This window comes from Calonectris borealis, chromosome 8, assembly GCF_964195595.1.
Source record: "Calonectris borealis chromosome 8, bCalBor7.hap1.2, whole genome shotgun sequence".
Taxonomy (NCBI): Eukaryota; Metazoa; Chordata; class Aves; order Procellariiformes; family Procellariidae; genus Calonectris; species Calonectris borealis.
Genome location: NC_134319.1, coordinates 7,675,048 through 7,695,453, shown reverse-complemented (window position 1 = coordinate 7,695,453; position 20,406 = coordinate 7,675,048). Strand labels below are relative to the sequence as shown.

Genomic DNA, 20,406 nt, shown 5'->3' with positions numbered 1-20,406 from the left:
CCCTCACACAACGGAGGCACCAGGGCGCCGTGCCCTCACCACGCCACTGCCACCGCGCAGCCCTCCCTCACGCCTCGCCCCCTGCCTCCCCTGAGCCGTGAGGGGAAGCCCCGCCACTTCAGGGACCGGATCCCTCAGCTAACACCCACAAATCTAAGTCCCCCGGCTCCCTCCGGACGCTCCCGCTCTCCTCACCTCACCCTACCCTCGCCCCCGCCCGCCTTTCCGTTGCCCCGCCGCCCCTCCAGCCGTTGGGCTGCCTGCCCCTCCCCCCCGCCGACGCGCGTCCCCGCTGCGCGCGCAAACCACGCCCCTTCCCCGCCCGCCCTCCAGGGAAGTGTGGCTCCTGGCCCCGCCCCCTCGCTGCGTGCCCCGCCCCCTTCCCTCCTGGCGGCGGCCGTGTCTCTCCCCTGCTCCCCTCACCGAACGGGCGGTGTGTGTGGTGGTGGTGCCGGTTCGGTGCCTAAGATGGCGTCTATCATGGAGGGCCCGCTGAGCAAATGGACCAATGTCATGAAGGGCTGGCAGTACCGCTGGTTCGTGCTGGACTATAACGCCGGGCTCCTCTCCTACTACACGGTGAGGGGCAGCGGCGGGCCGGGCGGGTGAGGAGCCGGGAGACCGGCTGAGGCGCAGGGTGGGGGTGGGGAGGAGACTCGGGGCGGTGTGAGTGCTCGGGTGGCCAATGGGGAAGGAGGAGGCGGCGGGAGCAGCCAATGGGGTGGCCCTGCGGGGAGATTTATCGGTGGGGGCGAGCGGCGTTGTTGTTGTTGGCGGCCGGCGCGGGGGGAGGGGGCGGCTCCGGGGCGGGGTCGTTGGGCGGGAGCGGCCGTTGCCCCCTCGAGGGGAGTTCTCTGGCGGCCGGTGGCTCCGGAGCCGGCGTCGCCGGTAGGCTTGCGGAAGCCGTAGGTGGCTGCCGCCACCCCCTGGGGCCTCACACCCACTCCCGGGCGGGTGGCGACCCCTCTGCCCCGGGGGAGCGGGGCCGGCCCGGGTGGTCCGGAGCCTTGCCCGGTGATGGCCTCGGGCTCCTGGGTCCCCCTGTCTCAGCGCTCCCCTCTCTGTCCGGCGGGAACTTGCTCCCGCCCTGATTTGGCCGCTCTGCCCGGGCGCTGGGCCCGTGAGGGTGTCGCCTTCCCGGGCGGCTCGCCTCAGAAACGTCTGCGCGGAGCAGCGGTCTTCTCTGGCGCTTCTTACCCGCGGGTCACGGACACGTTATCGCTGCACTGCTGAGTTCACTACCTCAACAGCAGGTTGCTTCCCCGTTTGAGACTGACTTTCCTGTTTCCGTTGAGGACTTCTTACTTTCAAGCACGAACTTTTAAAGTGCAGTGTATTAAGAAACAGTGATGTTTTCCTTGACTCTGTTGTTTGGTTTTCTTTTTTGCGTAACCACTGACAGATCCTGACTTGCTAGCTTGTTAAGCTTCTTATATAAAAATGTGAATTAAGTTACAAACATGTTAACAGTACAAATTCATTTTTTCAAGGATATGCCCTTAAATGAGAAGGCTAACTGGCTGAACTTGCATGCATGCACAGATAAGTTTTCTTAGCACGGAGCCATTACTATTAGTATGTCAGTCTGGATAAAACACACACAAATTTAAGCTGTACTAAATTGTAATTGACTTACAGCAAATAACTTAACTTGGAGGATCATGCTGTCTGTGAAGGTATATTCATACAGAACCATTGCATATAAAACTTTTTTTCCCTAAATCTGGATTTCCAGCCCTGCTAGGAGAGAGCTTATCTCTCCAGACCTAGGAGTTTAAAAGGCTCTCAGCATAAAAGTTAGACTCTCAAACAATTTTGGTTCATGTAGGTGCAAAATCCCTTACCTGGAATATGGATGGAGAAATGAAAGTGCTTTTATAGTTGCTTTTTAATAGCTGTTCAAATGTCAACTGTTTGACTGAGATGAATTAGTGAGTGTAGTCTAAGTAGAAGTCCAAGGTGCAAAGTCATTTAATGCTCAGCTACAGAAATAGAAACATTTGGTGATGACTAGTACGTATAATAATTCTGGTTATTGCACTGACTTTCATTCTATGGTCTTCACCTGTATAATAAAATCAGTTCTTATATTTCATTATTTCCTATGATTAGGTATCCCTACATATGCATTACACTTTTATTTTGTATAATTTATTATGTTCTCTGTTATTATAGTGACTTTTAGTTCACATCTTTAAAAATCCTTTTTTTAAACTACCTGTCCTAAAAAATTCAAGTTGCATTCAAGAAATCAAATCATGTTATCTGCTTTGTGTGCCTTTACCACTAAGAAATGCCTGCAGTTAACATTTACTTTAGAGTGCTTTCCTTATCCATGTGCCATCTTTTCTGCACATATGTCTGTAAAATACTTGTTATGTCATTCTCTAGACATCTGAATTCATTCTTGTACCTAAGGGTGTGTATCGTGTTGAAAGACTGGCTGCCAAAAGAACTGGTCCTTCAGCACGCATGCTGCTTCATGTGTGCTGGCATGATTACTCATAGGGCTGTAGGGTCAGCTGGAGCATGGGTTTGAAAGATAATTCAGATCAGGTCCCAGCTGACTGCATGCCTCACAAGTACTAATATTAGCATTGAGAAGGTAGTGGGATACTGTTTCTTTCAGCTCTGCCTTTAGTTTTAGAGTAATAACTCCTGAATGGTAGTTGATAAAGCTGTGGTATAGAAGCAACATTAATTTGTAATGTTAGCAGGTTTGGGGGCTTTATTTATGTGGGGAAATGGCCTGTTGTGATTCTGTATTTGCAGAGTTGTATTTTGAATTAAAGGCTTATCTATGTGATCAGGTACATAGGGTCGTGTACTCCATTTCCTCTGAGCCAGTTTCAGCCTGAAGCAATATAGTTGCCTTGCTCTGCTTATGTAAGTGTAACTGAATGATTTTTGAGCCTGAAACTGGCCCTTCCCTATGAGCATAATGCATGGGTGGGGTATGCTGAGATTGTTTCCACCTGGCTCTATAGACATGCAATCTGGAAACAGTTCTGCTGATAGGAGAGATTACAGTCAACTGATCAGCTTTTACCTCCTCATCACCTCTCGCAGACTCCTTAGCCCATTTCAATCCAGAAAGTTGCACACGCAGGGAGCACTTTCTCCAGTAGATCAAATAGCCAATTAACCTTTGGCAGAGGAGCTGTGGAAAGCTGCGGCGTAATAACTTCTGATGCAGCTGAACTTGCCATCAGAGCTAGATCCAGAAGCATATACTTCTTCATAGGTGTGTCCTTGTACTGTTGTATTTAGTCTTCTTTGGTAGCAACTTAAAATAGACTGCAGAAAAGTACCCTTAATGTGGAATAAACATTCAAACAGAGTTAGTGTGCAATAGTATCGTACTTTTGAGAAAAAAAAAAAGCAGCACCTAAATTAGTATGCTTTGTCTTTTGGTAAAATGAGTAGATGTTAACCTAAATATGTTTTGGATACGTACATCAGAAGCAAATTAATTCAATTAAATTTACATTTCTGACATGATTAGAACTTTCAAGGAGCAAGACAAAAGATTTTACATCAAGTCTGAGTCAGAAAAAAAGTGAGAATTTAATGTTCATACTTATTTCTGTTTTCAGTTGTGTATTCCTTACTCTCTACTTAGTTGTATTGCAGTGAACACTAGTAGTACTGCTTGCAAGTGTGAATGCAAATGTTTCTCACATGCATTTCCAAGTTGTTGTACAAAGGTTTTTTTACAATGCCAAATTGTTTGCTTTTTTCCCATGTCTTCTGTAGTTTGTGTTTTTTTCTCTTTCAGAATAGAAACGTACATCTTCAAATTTACTTATAATTACTTTTGTTTATTTATGAATTATATATTTCAGAAAGTATGATTGGGACTTGTCATCCAAATATTGTCTTTACATGGTTTTGCTTGAATAAATGATTGTCTGATATCAGTAAATGGTTAGTTTTTTCTTTTTTTTTGAAGAGCAAAATATGAAATAAATGACTGTGTGCCATTTTGGATCAGTTTGACCTATGGTTTGATGAATTACTTCTTTTTTCCCCTCAATATTCTTTCATTTGTGAATCCATCAATGTTTTCTCTTGAAGGTATAGCAAATGTAAGTCTACTGAAGCATTGTGTTTTTTTCAGTGTGTAGTTGGCTGCGCTGACAATATTTAACAGAAAAGTCTCGAAATGGCTCATTTCTGCCTTCCGCTGGCACGGGAGCTGGGAAGTTGTTCTGTGAGCTGGATTCCAGCTGAAAAATAACTTTCTGCTGATTTATTTTTTCAGCTGAATTTGTTCTGTCGTTTATTTGCTGCATGTCAGTATAAAAACGTGTGTTGGCATTATACTGGAAGATAGCATGAAGGCAAAGAAATGGCTAGGGAGGAAGAGGGAGTTGAACGCAATTTACTTTTTGTTTGCATTTTCTGGCAGAAGTGCTGTCTTAAATACACATCAGCTATAGCCTTGATTACCCTTGGGAATCCTGTAGAAATAATCCAGAGAACCCTTCAGGGTTGAAAATCAGATTTAAATTCTTGTTTTAAGTGTACTCTTTAAATAAACATTTTAATTGTATAATAAATTGAAAGCAAAACTGGCATAGCTGTGCAAACAATGCTAAACCCAGGGCCAGTAGGTAGGAAGGTCAGTTCCTTAAAATATTTTAAAACTTTGTGGGTATTTGACATATGGTGGTATTGGAAGGAGAACTGTTCAAAATGTTGTAGACTTAAACAGCTGCCTTGTATAGTGAATGAGGGTTGCAAAAAAAAGTTGTTGCGTATGACAACTCCGTAGTGTGTATTCTTGAAACAAAACTGGATAGCCTCCCATCATCTTAACGGTTCTTGCACCAATAAATGCCTGAAGAATAGATTTAAATGCTTAGACATTCTGTTGTTGTTTCGTTAATCATTCCATCAAACTACTTTTAAAAACATATGCTGGTTGAATGCTTTCAGGAGCAAAATCTGTGTGAAAACAGTTGTTAGGAGAAAGTAGTTGTGATGGTATAAAAATATTTTTCCCCTCATGCTTTTTAAAAATTGCTGCTAGTTAGCAACTTTAATACCGGTTGTACTGTATTGAAGAACTGCTTGTGGATTGTACAATCCAGATATTCAGGAGGGGAACTCAAATTTCGCAGCACTTTCATGAATCTTTGATGGTGAATCGAAAACAAATCTTCTTAGCTTGATTTCAAATGATGCCTCTGAAGCTGGAGTCATGGCTCAGTGCCCCTATGGTAGAGACTTTCAGTTGAATGTGTTTTCCTGCTTTTTCCAAATACAGTTTTTCAATCAACAGCTGTGTGCAAAAATCCCAATAAAACAGGGAAAAACCCATCTGCTTTTGCACAAACATTCCCTTTGAGGGCTCTGCTTTCCATTCTCAGCTGAGGTGACACTTTTTCCTGTAATACCTTGGTCTGTCACATGCACTGCAAACAGCTCAGTGAGTCTAATAAAAACAGACAAAACTATAAGCAAACTAGGTATAATACGAAAATGAATTCTGCATTTACAGACACAGGATAAAAAATATTGATGGCTATTATGCAACACTAAATTGAATTTTGTACATAGTTTTAACTTTGTATCACAGGTTTTGATGCACTGAATAAATTGTTATAAGATTATAATTTAAGTAGTTGACTCCTCTTTAATAGTTAGGCTATGGGTCTGGTTTTAGGTCTCCCAATACTTGATCATCACTTTGCTGTGCATGTCATTGGCATTTCTCATCCAATATAAACATATTGTGCCTGTTCAGATTTGTTAAAAAAATACTTGATGGGTTAATTTTCTACTGGCACTCTGAACTGCATGTCATCTGTCCTCTCAAAGCCAGCCATGTTGTCTGCTCCATTAATTTGATGAAGTGTAGTTGGGTGCTCATGTAGGATCTGGATCAAGATGGGTACAGTTTGGCAAATGAGAAGAGTACAGATGATGTGCTAACTGTAGATCCAAAGAAAACCAGTTCAGTACTAAATCTGTTCACTTACCTGCAAAATCTCATCTATGGCATGTTTTTTGTATTTGCTTTATTAGGTGTGCAAAATAAAACCAGTAGCAATCTAGAGGATCAATTTTTGTTGTTCTTATTGTTAGATGACAACTTAGTTTAAGGTTTCTAGCTAATAAAAGTCTTTCCTCAATGCAGGTTGGGAGTGGAGCAGTTAAGCTGAGTCTAATGAGCTAATGAATTGTCAGGTGAGAGAGCCAATTTAATGAATTAGCTTTATTTAAAATAACTTAGAATTATACAGTATGAACTTTTAATAGCAATTACAGTATTTAGAAATTTGAAAAGATCAACATGGTGATCAGATACCCAGTCCTGTTGCAGATATAGGCTGTTTAGTCTGTAGCTGTGCTTCTTGGGGAAGAGGCTAAAGGAGGGTCTTATGATTGTGCTGTACCTTTTACACCTTGATCCAGTTAAGGCCTCTCATGTATTACTTTCTTCTAGGATTCTATAAGCAGTGTAATGCTTTTCTATGTCAGGAACCATAAATTGTTGGCTTACCTTTTTCGGATATACATGGCATCTGTTGGGTTAAATGAGCCCCAGTGGCATCCTCAGTTATTGCTGCAGTGTTTTGGTTCCTGCTTTATGGCTGCATCCACAACAGTCAAAGCTTTAGCTGCAGAAACAACAAGGCTGTTAGATGCTGTCCCTGTGCTCAAGGAGGTCCTCTTCTGAGACTGGGGTGTGCCTTGCGTGGGGGCTAGAGGAATGGTGGGCTGGGAACAGCATGTTAAGTTTTCAAATTGTTGGGTTTTATTTATGCTTGAAAAATGAGGGTTGCCTTAGCATTTCATGAAAACGACGACTATTATGGAAAGTGGTCCAAACGAAAGCTTCTCCTGTAGATGTAGTTAAACTGCAAAAATCACTGTTTATAAATAGAGCTTATTCCAGGTTCTTCATCCCTAACAGGAAATAAATGTCGTAAGTGGTTTTGCTCATCTGTGTACTTATGTTAGAGATTTCCTTGACAGCACTGTGTGAGTCAAAAATGTACCTTTTCGAGTTCTGTGCACTTCTGCACAAACAAAACTTGTGCCTGAGAAGTTTTAGAGGCAGACAGCAGCTGGGTTTTGTATCAAAATCTTAAACTTTCCATGCAACAGCTAAAACTCAAATGAAATAGTAGGAGTTCTAAAGATGAAGGAGGGCTGCGGGCCTTTGGGAGGTTAGGAGTTTAATTTTGTTTTGTTTTTTTAAATAGACCCAGGCATTATTTTCATTTCTCTAAGAAGTTGTAGGTGACCTGAAATGCCTTATGTTAGATCAGTTCTGTATTTGATCAACTTCACTGTGTGAATGTAAAAAAGAAACCAATAAAGGCCATACTTTTTTGGGAGATACCTACATTCCCCCTGTAGTAATACTGTATAGCTTTGTTCGTTTCTACAAATTTTTATTTGAGTTTCAGCTGAAATTTATCTCATGTTGCTGTCTGCTTGTAACCTATTCAGGTCCATTATCATCAAAATCAGTACACAGTGTATTGAAAGTTTATTGAAAATGTCATTTTGTCTGGTTATAAAACTGATCACTGAAAAAAGATAGCTGCATATTAAAACTTTAAATATAAAAAGAAAGTAAAATGTGACTTTTTTATTAGCCATTCAGAGATGTCTTTCTGCTGTTTGAGATTTTGTTCAGTGAAATAGAACCATTCCTCAAAACAGTTACGGGATGTCTTTATCCAGGAATACTTGACCAAGTATAGGACATATTGGATACCCATGCCTAATTTCAAACAAAGGGTAAAACGTAATGCTTTAAGGGAAAGCTGAAGCTGCCTGAATTGTACTTTTTATAAAATCTTACTTTGGGGGGGGGTGGGGGGTGGGTCAAATCTAAAATGTCAGCTGAGTTATGTTTTAAAGTACTCTCCTGCAGCAATCAGTAAAAGATTTGCTGTATTCCGATCAGAGGATACAGCACTATGTGCGATGATAGCTGCATGCTTTAGTGCATAGAGCATTCAGATACTGGAACGGTAGGTGCTTTATACCACTTATGTAGAATGAATTAGATTTACCGCTTCATTATAATTGGTATTAACCAATTAAAGTTCTGTCTGAAGATGGTGAAATTGTAAGTATATAGGACCACACTTTGAACCTGTGATTTATCCTGTGAATCTTTTTGCAGAATAAGAATGTTATAATGTTTAAACTTAATTTCCATTCCATTAAAATGCGGTGTACAAGAAAAAGGAAGGCTTTTACAGTATCTTTTGCAGTTGAGTTGATAGTCTGCACAGTGGAAATCAGGGCTGTTAGGATTCTGCCCTCTCTTGCACTAGGACTAGCTCTCATGTTCCCCGCACTTAGCAGGTTGAGGGATCTAAACCAAACCAAAACAAATGTCTCTTCTGCTACCTCTGCTTTTTGTCGGATTTGATTCCCTGCCTGTGCTCAGTACAGCGAGCTGGGAGTGCTTTGCCTGGCACGCCGGAGGGCCTGGAGTGTCTGATCGGGACAGTCAGACCGGGTAGGTTTCCTTCAGCTGCTGCAGAGTTGCATCCTCAGTGCAGATACTTTCTTTCCTGCTAAGGCAATGGCAACATTTCTTCGTGAAACCACCAGAGGGAGTAATAAGCTCTCGGTAGCCTCCTCCCATTTTTGGGGAGCATCAAGGCAGTGAATATAAAAAATACTCCAGTGAGATGTGCCCCAAGTATATACAATTTCTGATAGAAGATTATTGGAGTAACTTTGTTTCTAGATCCTTTCCTGTTTTTGAGCTTTTAAAAAAAAATTTCAAAAAAATTTTCCCTGTGTAGAAGTTTTCTTTCAGGAAATCTACAAAGAAATTGTATATCTGTAGAATACATTATGGATGCACTGCTGTCTTTACATCCATTTCATTTTGACCAGCTAACATGTATTGATGTGAAAACAAATAGATTAATACTGATCATTTCTAACATTCAGAAGTCAACTCTGACAAATTAGAGACTGAATTGAGTGAGAGATCAGCAAAAACGTAATTTTATTTGAAGCTCTGACTGCTATATTTTTAAATTATCTGTAGTGAATAGCACTTCCTGTGACTGCTTCGTGCTTTCCTTGTAGCTATAGCTCAAATATGTAGCAGATGAAAAATAATTTGTTGCTGTTAAGACTGATAGTTCTGGTTCCTCTCTTTTTTCTCACTGATATCAATAAGATTTCATCGTCTAATGGCTTCAGGGAAAACAGAGCTGGTCTTAATCCCATCAATATATTGCCAGGGTGGGATTGTTAAGATACTGTTGGAAAGAAGTGGATATTTCAGAAGATGACAGCAAGAGAACCTGTTCATGAGACACCAGTGATAGCTGTGCTTTCATGACCTGAGAGAATGTAGTTTGAATATTTGGATGGTAAGAGAGAAGGGGTTGTATTAGACAAGACTACCTTTGCAGATAAGGCTACAATGGCATGTAATTTATCATTTAAAAAACAGAAAGTGTGTGTGTGGGTAGTTAAAAACCAGATGTTTTGCATCTATCAGAAAACTGAGTTATTTAGGATGTCCAAAATGTTTTCTTTTTTTCTTTATCTTAAAGAGTTTGTATGTGTGCTACTTGGGCTTGCAAATATTGCCCAATAACACTTACGACATTGGCAGAAGGTTACTGACAAATTTACCTGAGTCAGTGCTGGGAATAGCTGAAAGTTCAAGGTATCGCAATTTCAAGCTAGAAGTGAGTTGGCTGTTTAGAATTGCCTGTTTGGGGATTTGAGGTTTTTGTCCCTGGAATTCCCTTATCAGTGCTTCAAAAAGATACTAAAGGAGAGATTCAGTAATTTAGCTGCAGGGTGGCTGGTCTACAGGTTTGAACACTGGTTATGGACATAAGAATCCTGTTTTCTGTTCTGGGCTTTTACTGCTTAAATGGCTATAAACATAACTTTTCTAACTGTTGTAATGAAAGCAGGCTGTACTATCTAGGAAGTAGACAAAGAAACCTGTCTAAACATGAAATTTATATCTGTATGAAAAGGGGTATGAATCTGGGAAACTTTCTGGCAGAGATATAATCTCATTTGTATGATTCTGCCTGCACAGTTGGATTTTGTTATATGGATACTTTTCTGAGAGTAGGAGAGAAAGGAGGGTGATGTAAATCAGTGTACTGCCACTTTTTAATATTCCTTAATTCCTTTTTTCTTCACTACTTCTTACTTTCTGTAAAGGTGTGGACTGCATCTTCTAAGTATTTCTTCAAGGTATCTACGAAACTTCTTGAAGTGGGATATTGTATTCTTATTTTTTGAAAGATTACTTTTTTGATACCGTGGTGGTGTGCTTTCTTTTATGTGAGAACTAACCTATTTTGTAACAGAAGTTGCATCTCATTTAATCAGTCGATAAAACATTATACCAAAATGCTTTATTCTTTTCTCAGTTGCTTTGAATAACTAACTTTCTCCTTGCAATTCTTACTGTATTTGTTAATCCAGTGATCTTCTTTTTTTCTGTTTCAGTCAAAAGACAAAATGATGAGAGGATCACGCCGAGGGTGTGTTAGACTCAGGGTAAGTGTTGTTTTATTTAGTACTTGATGACTTACTGTGTATAATATGGCATAATGGAGAGAACTGCAAGGAGACTTTTGAGGTTTGGGCTCTATTCCTGACTCAGCAAAATACTGAAATAGTGAAAGTATTTAAAGAAAGAAAACATTAGAGGTCGAATGACATGCTGGGCTAATTACATTCTATAATTTTATATATTGTATAAAAACATTATATATTTTATACATTGTATAAAAAACATTGTATGACAGAGTAAGATGGGTTAGTAGTAGCATGCTATGGAAAAGTTGCTGTTTGCAGTTCTCATTTCTTTGTGTGTGGAGATACATATGTATATACATACATGTTCTGTACCTATAGCAGTCCTTGCAAAACTGTTTCCTTCTGTCCTTCTGATTTGCCTTTATTCTCTTACTGTGTCCTCCATTCTGCCAGTTTGGACACTCAGCTGTGCTTGAGCTAAGTAAAACAAAGGAGGACTGGAAAGGGAAGGAAGAACACAGCAGGAAAAGTTTTTGAAATATCAGCTGAGGGGGGATACAAATTGGGGAAACAGAGGTAAGAAGATGCAGAGTGGGAAAGCTGAGTGTTACCTGTTTGAGGCACTCTGGCTTGGGACATTTAACCTTGAATGCTCCTGTTGTAGCTTGAAGTGACAGTACTGAAGTGAGCTGGGAATGCTGTGATGTCTTTGCACATGCCCAGCTTCTACCTATGGTCATGCACTTACCTAAAATATTTCTTGCACAAGTCCTTTTTCTGTATTTTTTCCCATTCCTCATAGAATCTCTGGTTCCAGTATGCAGCGCTCTTGTGAAGAGCTGATATAAATAGGAGGAAGGAGTCAGGAGGATAATGGGTGTGCATGGGAGCATTTTGAGTTTTGAAGTAAGAGAAGTATAGGGAAAGTGATCTGTGGTCTGACACACAATGTGATGAGTGTTGCAGCAGAACTCTGCTTCTTCCAGTTATTCCTTCCTTCTGTTGTTACTCCTGTCTAGTCTTTCTGTGGGCCTAATAAAGGGGTACCCATAACCTTTTGAGATTCATACAGAGAATCTCCATTCATCTGGATTCCAGATGAATTTTTTGCACTTTGCCCTGTTTAATGTATTGGTATCTTAATTTAGAATTTCTTTAAGGGTAATGTAAACTCAAACCGCTGTCTAGAACATTACATTCTCAAAGGTTCATGAGGATGTTTTTTGCATTGTGTAGAAAAATTTAGAAAAACCATGCCTGCTTTAATAGTGTTGTGAGCCTGTTAATGTGGAGGTTGGTCTCAGCCTGTCAGTTTAGGAAATATTAAAAGTGAACAATCTGTTCAATATTGCATGATCCATTTTTCTATGTATTTAACATAAAACAATCCTTTTGTCTTCCCCCATCTGCCACTCTCCCACCCCAAATTACTCTTCGGAGTTTTCTGAAGATTTGCTGACTCCTCCATCCTTTCTCTGAATGTGTGTGGGGTTCTTTTTTGAGGGAGGAAGGAATCTTTCTTTTTTTCCGCTTTTGTAAAGCAGCTCTTCTGGCAGATGACAGTGATACTGATAGCTGAACAGATGGGCTTCTGCAGTCTGAAATTCTATCAAAGAGGTTTTCTGTTTAGAGTAATTGTTGATTTGTAACTGTAGGTGTGAACATAAACAAACATGTAATTGAAGCAATTTGGCTAAAATAGTTCCTTTTTTCTTGAATGGATTTCTAAAAGCTTGTTGCTCACCTTTTTGCTCTTGATACACATGTTCCACAAGTCTGAAGTTTCATCTTCGAATTGTTTTGTTGACTGTCATAGTATATTTAGGAAGATGTGTTCATAGAGGAATCTATGTCATTATACTATGCTTAGGTCCTGCTTAAGTTTTCTGGAATATACACTTAAACTTTCACACTTCAGTTTTTCTTTTACTTGTCTGTATGTATTATCTACATGACAACAGAAGCATCTTCTATGCTTACGCTCAGACCCTTTGCCTCAGCATTGCAATTAGAGCGTGTGCACTTTATGCAGCTCTGAGCTGAGATCACAGACAGTGGTGTGCTCTTCCTCCTCCTCAGTTTCCTCCCACCACTTAGGATGGAGGCAGGATTTAGCTGTCCTAGTCTGACCTTTTTAGCCTTACATTAGTTTTATCTGTATTCTCTGGGAAGAATATCTTAGTCATGTTCTTGGTGTCTGACTTACAGATTTTTGATGTAGCTGGTAAGGAGAATTATACTGTACAACTTGCAGTGATCTTCTGATTTATTGCATAGCAAAACATGTACTTAAAGTGCCAGACATTTTTTATCTATTGGTCTATTTAAAAAAAAAAAATCATTCTGGCAAAATGAATCTGGCCCATCATGTCATGTCAGTGGCACACTGCATGATTACCAGCTAGTCTCCAAATGTAATGACTAGTCATCTGGTTGTTGTTATGTCCTGGCACTAAAAGTATTCAGAATTATACCGGTTTGGGTACACTTTTTAGGTGCCTCTTTTATAGTGATCACAGAGCTGTCCTTGAAAAGCCTATATGGAAGGTACTGCTTTGGAGAAGTTAAGAGGTACATTTTTGACAGTGGAGGGGGAAAAAACAGTTTGAGCTATTCTTTCCTGCTATATAGCCTTGAATTACATATGGTTGGTGCTATTCTTAAATAGGACCTGTTCCTTCCACTCAGTCTTGTGGTGCCTGTGGTAGTCCCAGCCATACATGCACTGGTACCATTGGCCAGAAACCTCATACAGGGACTATGAAGAATGTGTGTGAATAAGATTGATTCAGATGCCACTGCCCCTAAGTCTGTACCGAAACAATTCTTATGTTTTGGCCAACCTGATATTTACCTAACCCCCTACGCTGCAGTTGCTGTATGATACTTGGCTGAATGAAACGAAGCACTTATTGGAATTGTCTCACAGATGCTGGTACTACTGTTGCTTGCTGTTTGCCTGGACAGCAAGGGCAGAATTTACCCTTTAAATAGGTGCACCTTCCAGTGATGTCTGTCATTTTGTGGGAGGAGGAAGGATAAAACAGATCCTGATGCTTTGTCTCCTGGAGAAGGAGAAGAGAAACTGAGTAAATCCGTTGGTGGTTTTTGAAGTATTTTGAACTAAATGTTATCATTTGTTGGAGTTGGCAGAGGTCTGGAATGGTTCTTTTTCAGTGTCATCTTCTTCTGCGTGAAAAAACTGTTATTTATTAAGTGTCTGGGGGGAACAGGAATGAAGGAGGTGTGGATAGATTTGTAAATAGCTGAGCACAGATGGCCTTTAACTCTATAATTTATTTGCATTTCCCTCTAATAATTCATGAGGAATTAGAAGACAAAGCTAGCCGCTTTTAATATATGCTGTTGACTTACTGATAATATTTACTTAGGGACTGAAAATTAGATCATGCAGTGACATGACATGATGGGCCAAATTAATTTTGCTGGAATGTTTTTTTTTTTTTATAGACTGGTAGATAAAATCAGGACAAGAGCTTCTTTTTGTAGAGTATCTATGGATTAGTATTTTTATACATTGGAAGTACTTATAAAGTATTGCTCCCCACTCTTCTTTAAAATATAAGTTGAAATGTAGTAGAAAACTGTTTACTATAATGATGCTGTAAAGCATACATTTAATGAAATGTAAAGCTACCTCCATTACAAAAATAAAAGATGCATATTATTATCCAGAAAATCACAGTTTTACAAATAATTACTGTTTTTTTCTGGAACTAAAAAATTATTATTTTAAAAAACTGACTTGCATCCTATGACTAAACAGAGAACCTTTCTGCTCTTTACTGTATTCAGTTTGCTTCTAATTTGTCAACGCTTTTTAAATTCCAGTGGTGTAGTGATAGAGAGTATGCTGCTGATGTCACTGCTTGCCTTATCAGGATTTTGTTCTTTGTTTCACAGGGAGCTGTGATTGGTATAGACGATGAGGACGACAGCACCTTCACAATAACTGTTGATCAGAAAACCTTCCATTTTCAGGGTGAGCTGAAAGAAGAGGTTGTTTTTTCTTATAATAGATTCCACTTATATTTGATGGATGATTTTAAATGTTTGGCAACAGAACAGCATGAATGAGCACACTGAGAACATTCTGGATCCAGGGGTGCTGCAGGTTAGGCAGGGATTTACATCTGCAGTGGATACATATGTGCTAGAAAGAGACTGTAGCTCTGGCAGGATTTGGAGATTAAAAATGTAAAGAATAAATCACTCAAGGGGAGAAAGTAATGGGCTGCTGATTATGGGTTTCGCTTACAAAACGTTTCTGATCTTCGTTATCAAGATACAATTATGCATTTCTGTATGAAGAGAATCAAGACTGGTCTGAAGGTTGCAATTTGTATCCAAATAGAACTTAATGCTCAATTATGAGGAGACTAGAGGCAACATTTGGCTTAAAGGTGGAGCTTTGCTTCAAGATTTACCAGCTTGCATTCATTTCATCTACATTTCTGTGTCTTGTCTGCCAGTCACCATTTCTCTACTATTATCCTTTTATTCACATTTACTAACACCAATGCCATCTGCCACTGCTATGTTTCGTCATTGCATGCTATGGTTCACCGGTAGAAAGGGTAAGGTACTATATAATTGTTATGTATTCCTTAAATTATTTTATCTGCAGCAGTAGGACAAAATACTGTGATAATATTGACTAGAGAACTTCTCTTTTCTGCATGTTAAAATCCTAGGAAAGTGTGATGAAAATATTTTTCAACTAACATTTGTTAGTCCTTTTGCTTTTCCTCTAAAATGTAGTGACTAAATCATTTAATTGCTTTGCATAGAGCTGGAAACTGTAAATATCCAAGAGGCACATTTGCATGTAAGCAGTCATGTTCACTTATATAAACTGGAATAATTCTATAGCCTATATTGTACTGTACATATTTTTAAATCAGTGATTTGGAAATGGGAGTTATCATTAATACTGCTGTGTTTGTGAGAATCTTTCTAATGATAAATATTAATTGTACACCATATTGTCACTGGTATCTGTATTCCTTGTGCTACTGTTGTTCCTAAAGGCTGCTGCTCTACTCTGGGTTTTTACTGCATTAAGCCTCATAAACATACCTTCATAACGCTGAGCTCACAGTAATACTTAAATCTACTGTTCCCAAGGATAACTGATAAAATGCAAGCTAATTGCTAGTTGCTAATGCGGTAATGGAATGCTCTACTGTGGCAGTCTTTCAGTACTATGAAGCTGAATACTGCTGAATATTTCAGAACTTGATACAGGTAAATCTAGAAATCTCTCATCTTTAGTTACTAAGATATACCTTTTTTGGTATGTCTTATTTGCACTGATTTCTTATATGCTATATTCTCTTTTGGGTAGTCGATGTCTTAAAAGAAGACTGATAGTATTTGATACAGGTATTGTTCTGCTCTAAGTAATATTGATAATTTTTGACACCAGTTTTGTCACATAACATCTCATGCTTTATAATCTCAGTTTGTGTGGATTTCATATCAGATTAGGATTTGTGTATGCTTCTTGAGTGTAGAACTAAGATCTTGTACGCTATTTTCTGTATTATGCTTTTTCTATTAGCATATTATGAAGATAACATGATACAAGCACACTATTAGTATATGTAGCTGTAAAGTGAAAGTGTAAAAAGACAGTTAAGATACTAGTGCTGGGATATTTCAGTATAGAACAGCTCTGTGGAACTATATCTGTAGTTCTTACGGTCACTGTAAATATATTCTCACCTCATACAACCCGTATATCATATAGATATAAAATGTTTGTTCATTATATTAAATTAATTCAGTATTACACAGACTTTAATTTAATATAATGAAATACAGTGAAATATAGCTCACTATCAGTCATGAATGGTGAATGGGTAATAATGTAAATACTACAATATGTATTCTGAGACTACATAGGATATGTAGAACAGATTCTGGGAATAATCCAAGAAAACACACAGTATTCCTAACAATTTCTTTCTAAGATTTTTTTATACACGATCCAGATAGAGCTTTTGTTCTGCAAGATAGTCATAGCTAAAATACATTCACCCTTTATAAAAGAAGTCTTGTACAAGAGAAGACTGCTTCGGAAACGGCAACTTTTTAAAAGATACAACCTCTTCCTTCCTTCTTACTGCCTTCCTTCATTCTCAAAGACAGCCAGGGGTCCAAACAATCTGGACCCTAGTTAGGAAAACGACAGAACTTTAAAAATACCAAGATTTCAAAGATCTGTTGACCTGTGTGTCAGTTAGGGTCCCATCTGCAGTGGAACGGTTTCTCTTTCAGGCTCCAGAAGAAAAATGTTTTCTTGTACTCAGACTTTAAGTACTGATCGGTGAAGACTTGAATCTTCTTTGACCTCAGTGAAATTTTGCTGACAGGCAGTGATAAAGTTTGAATTTGGGAAAAGAAGGAAAAACTTCATACTGGATTCATTAATTATTTCTTAATGGCAGTTGCTCAAAATTGCACATCTGTCTAACACTCTAGAGATGTAAGTAATGAGATGAAGGGCAAATAAGTCATTTAAAGATGTCTGATCAACTTCTCACAGGGATGTTGTTTCCATGTGTGTGTGTGTATGTGTGTAACTGAATTTCTGAAGCTTGAAACCTCCAGCATCTTCCACTAAGATTTGCCTCTCACTGGATCTTGGGAAATTCTGAGTCTTTCCAGTGTGTAGTTCATATTTTGTTGCTGCCTGTGACAATCTCTCTCTATTCTGTTTGCAACTGTTCTTCCTAGTGGCCATCTCCGTATTGAACATTAGTAAAAGTTAAAAAGTGTTTATTACAAAGAAAATGTAGGCTTTGAACGATGACTGTGTAAATATCAAATGGTATCCATATACTTAGTACCTGGCTATAAAGGAAAGAAGTGAATTGAATAACTGTGGGCAATAAAACAAACAGCATGTTTTGGTTTTACTGTCAGCTTAACTTTAGCTCTGCCAGAGTGCCCAGCAGATTTTTTCCCTTTATTTTATTGTTACGTATGACTGTATTGATACCTGTTCACGCTGGAGGGGGAAGGGAGGGGTAGAATGTCCACAGAAATCTTAAAATATATTTCAAAGTAATGTATTTCATCTCCTGATTGATCCTTGTTTGGTCATACTGTATATCCAGTTTCATGGCTTGATTCTAAGGCTTCTGAATTAGGTAGATCTCAAAGCACTCCCTCATGGGTTTGTTCAGATTAGATGCAAAAGTGCATTCAAGTTGCTACAAGACATTTGGGATAATACTCTTAGTCTAATGTACCTTCCTGTCAGGAAGCTTTTTCTTGATAATATATTTTTTCTTGCTGTAATACGTGTCCCTGTTCTAAATGTTCCATAACCTTCAAACACTGTGGGGGTTTTCGTTTTTGTTTGTTTTTGTTTTCTTTCTTTTAGCATCTTCATATCATCACCTAGCTATAAGCTCTTTCCATTTGGAAAGTCAGTTCTTTTATCCTTCATATCACTTAGCTGCTGTTTCTGCTCACTAGGATGCTTATGGCTTAAATTCAAGAGTGGGAACATGATGTTCAAGATAGTCCATCAAGGGTATTGTTGCCTTCTTGATATTTGAATTGCTGTCTAACCTGAAGCAATAATGGCTTTTATTTGGACTGAAATACTTCACTAACTAAACACACATTGTATGCAGAAACAAGAATTCAGATTTTTAAACTCCTACCTGAAAACTCAGCTCTTATTTTTACAGCCTGCAGCACCGTTCCTTGGAAGGCAAATCAGTCGTCTCCACTGTTTTGTGTATTAAAGGATTGAAAGATTGGAAGCAGTCCAGTGCATTGATCTGAGATGATTTTGCTTTAGCTTTTGTCTTTCCTTTCCTATTCCTGCCACAAAAGTATCTGAGAAATGAAGCATGAATGTTGCTGTGCAACTTATTCTCCTATTACATGAAAGCTGTCAGCTGGTAAAGGTAGATTCCTCCTTCTTCCTCATCCTGTCCCAGTTTCTAGCTTGATTTGTGACTGCCTGCCATCCCAGCTGAGAAAAGAGGGAGATACACACAGCAAGAGGTTTCCTTAATGTTATAAAAGCAGGGAATTTTTGTTAATGTGGGACACAGCTATTACGAAGGATATACTGGGGTCCACAAAGGCCTTAGTTGCTGAGCAGTATCAGAATTTGAGATTTTAAGTATTTGTATTAAGTATCAAAATGAAGTATAGTGGCTTTAGACTTGCATTTCACCACTGCTTGGAGAAACAGTCAGTATTTACAGTCTTCTATAAAACCTTAGCATTGTCCACCAAATAGATGACAGGAAGCTGATTGCCCTTGTGGTATAAAGAGGCACTTTAGTCTATCAGATTACCCAATTTAAATAACGATTCATAAATTGCAGCCTTTTTCCCCAAAAGTTTTGAGAGCTTTTTAAATCTGATACTGAAAAATGCCTAGAGAGAGATTTTGGTGTGAAATCTTGGTCTGTGCTGGTTTCCTCAGTGATGTTTATAACTGCTGTGACCACATCATTTGCCCTAAGCTAACATTTTTCAGGGCCTTTTGGGGTTCTGGTAATGCTGAAACAGTGAATTTCTCTATGCTATGCTCAATGGTACTTTTATATTGCAGAGGAGGATGAGCAGCTTTGTAAAACTTCCAGCCTTGTCTCTTTATACATTTCCACCAGAGCTGGGCTACCTGTCCTCCTCCCTTTTCATAACACAAATGTAACTGCTGCTTTGTGATCCTGACCAGATCTGTGCTGCACAAAGTTCTGGGCTGCATCTCATCCTCTCCTGATTGGCAAAAATGCAAAAATTCCTCTGCGAACCTGAACTAGGTTTAGCTTTTGCAGTATGATTTTTCTGTCTTCCTCTCTCTTCCGTCTACCTGCTTTTTGCTACTAATGTACTATACTAATACTTTGAGCAGTTCGAACTTGTGACCAGAGTGCAGAGAATGGTGCGTGGTTGTGCTTTTACAGTTTCATGCAGTTCGTTCTTGCATCCGCAGCATTCTGTATTGTAAGTGTCTATTTTCTAATCATACCATGAGTATGCCATTTTTAATGGGGCTATCTGCACTCAGTTTTATACACACCACTTGGTTTTCCTTTTCTTGAGGTTGAAGTAGCAGATTTCGAAATGCATGTTAAACTTGAGATTAGCAAAGAACATAATACCTTGAAACAGTATCTGTGTGATGTGTTTAGTTGTTTGCTTTTTTCCTTTCTCTGGAAGAAACAGCATGTTTATTACTTGTTACTTTTGGCATCAATATGAATCTATTATCTCAACTTTATCTATGATACATGGCAACTATTTTGGAAAGATGAGCTTTGTCAGTGTGAGAAAAAGGCATATTGAAAGGGGAGAAACGGTTAGAAAAGGTCTCACTATAAGGAGAGGAGGGATACTGGGAAGTTCAACACTCTTTTCCTTCTGTTTTAACAAGGAATTCCAAGTAGCAATAAATTTGAGTTTGACCTGTTAAATTGAGAACTATATTATTTGCTAAGGAAAACGGTTATATTTTTGTTCTTCTGTTTTTATTTTTTTTAATTCAAGCTAAAATATGGTTTCTACCTTAAACTAGTAGTTTCTGAGCTAGTTCACTGTGATCTGCAAAGGCTTTTAGATGCAAATATACCTTGAAAGCCATTTCCACAGGTTATACTATATAAAGTATTATTTAGTTTTACTACTATTATTAATATTTAAATATTGACATTCTGTAGTGAAAACCCGTATACTTGCAGATTGTCCCACATCAAAAAATGTTTAATTACTAAATTACACGTTGTATATGAATTCCCCGGGAGAACTAATAGCATCTTGTAGATGTATTTCCTTTGTCACACAAGTTTCCACCTGAAGGTATGTTTATGGGCTGATTGTAAAGCTTGCTAAAAAAGCTTT

The 20,406-nt window shown here is 38.9% G+C and overlaps 1 protein-coding gene across 4 annotated transcripts in view; it reads left to right on the top strand.

Annotated features, from left to right (window-relative positions):
• Nucleotides 1-375: 375 nt before the first annotated feature.
• The window catches only part of OSBPL9 (oxysterol binding protein like 9), a 64,627-nt gene continuing 44,596 nt past the window's right edge, over nt 376-20,406 (top strand). For 3 of the 4 annotated variants that reach the window (XR_012674441.1, XM_075155778.1, XM_075155779.1), the window contains exons 1-3: nt 379-579; nt 10,477-10,527; nt 14,434-14,512. Coding sequence is in view for 3 of the 4 variants with exons in the window: in XM_075155778.1 (XP_075011879.1) it covers nt 469-579; nt 10,477-10,527; nt 14,434-14,512 (241 nt within the window). In the remaining variant the exon portion in view is untranslated. Of the gene's footprint in view, nt 580-10,476; nt 10,528-14,433; nt 14,513-20,406 lie in introns of all 4 variants that reach the window. The other variant, XM_075155777.1, reaches the window with a different exon arrangement.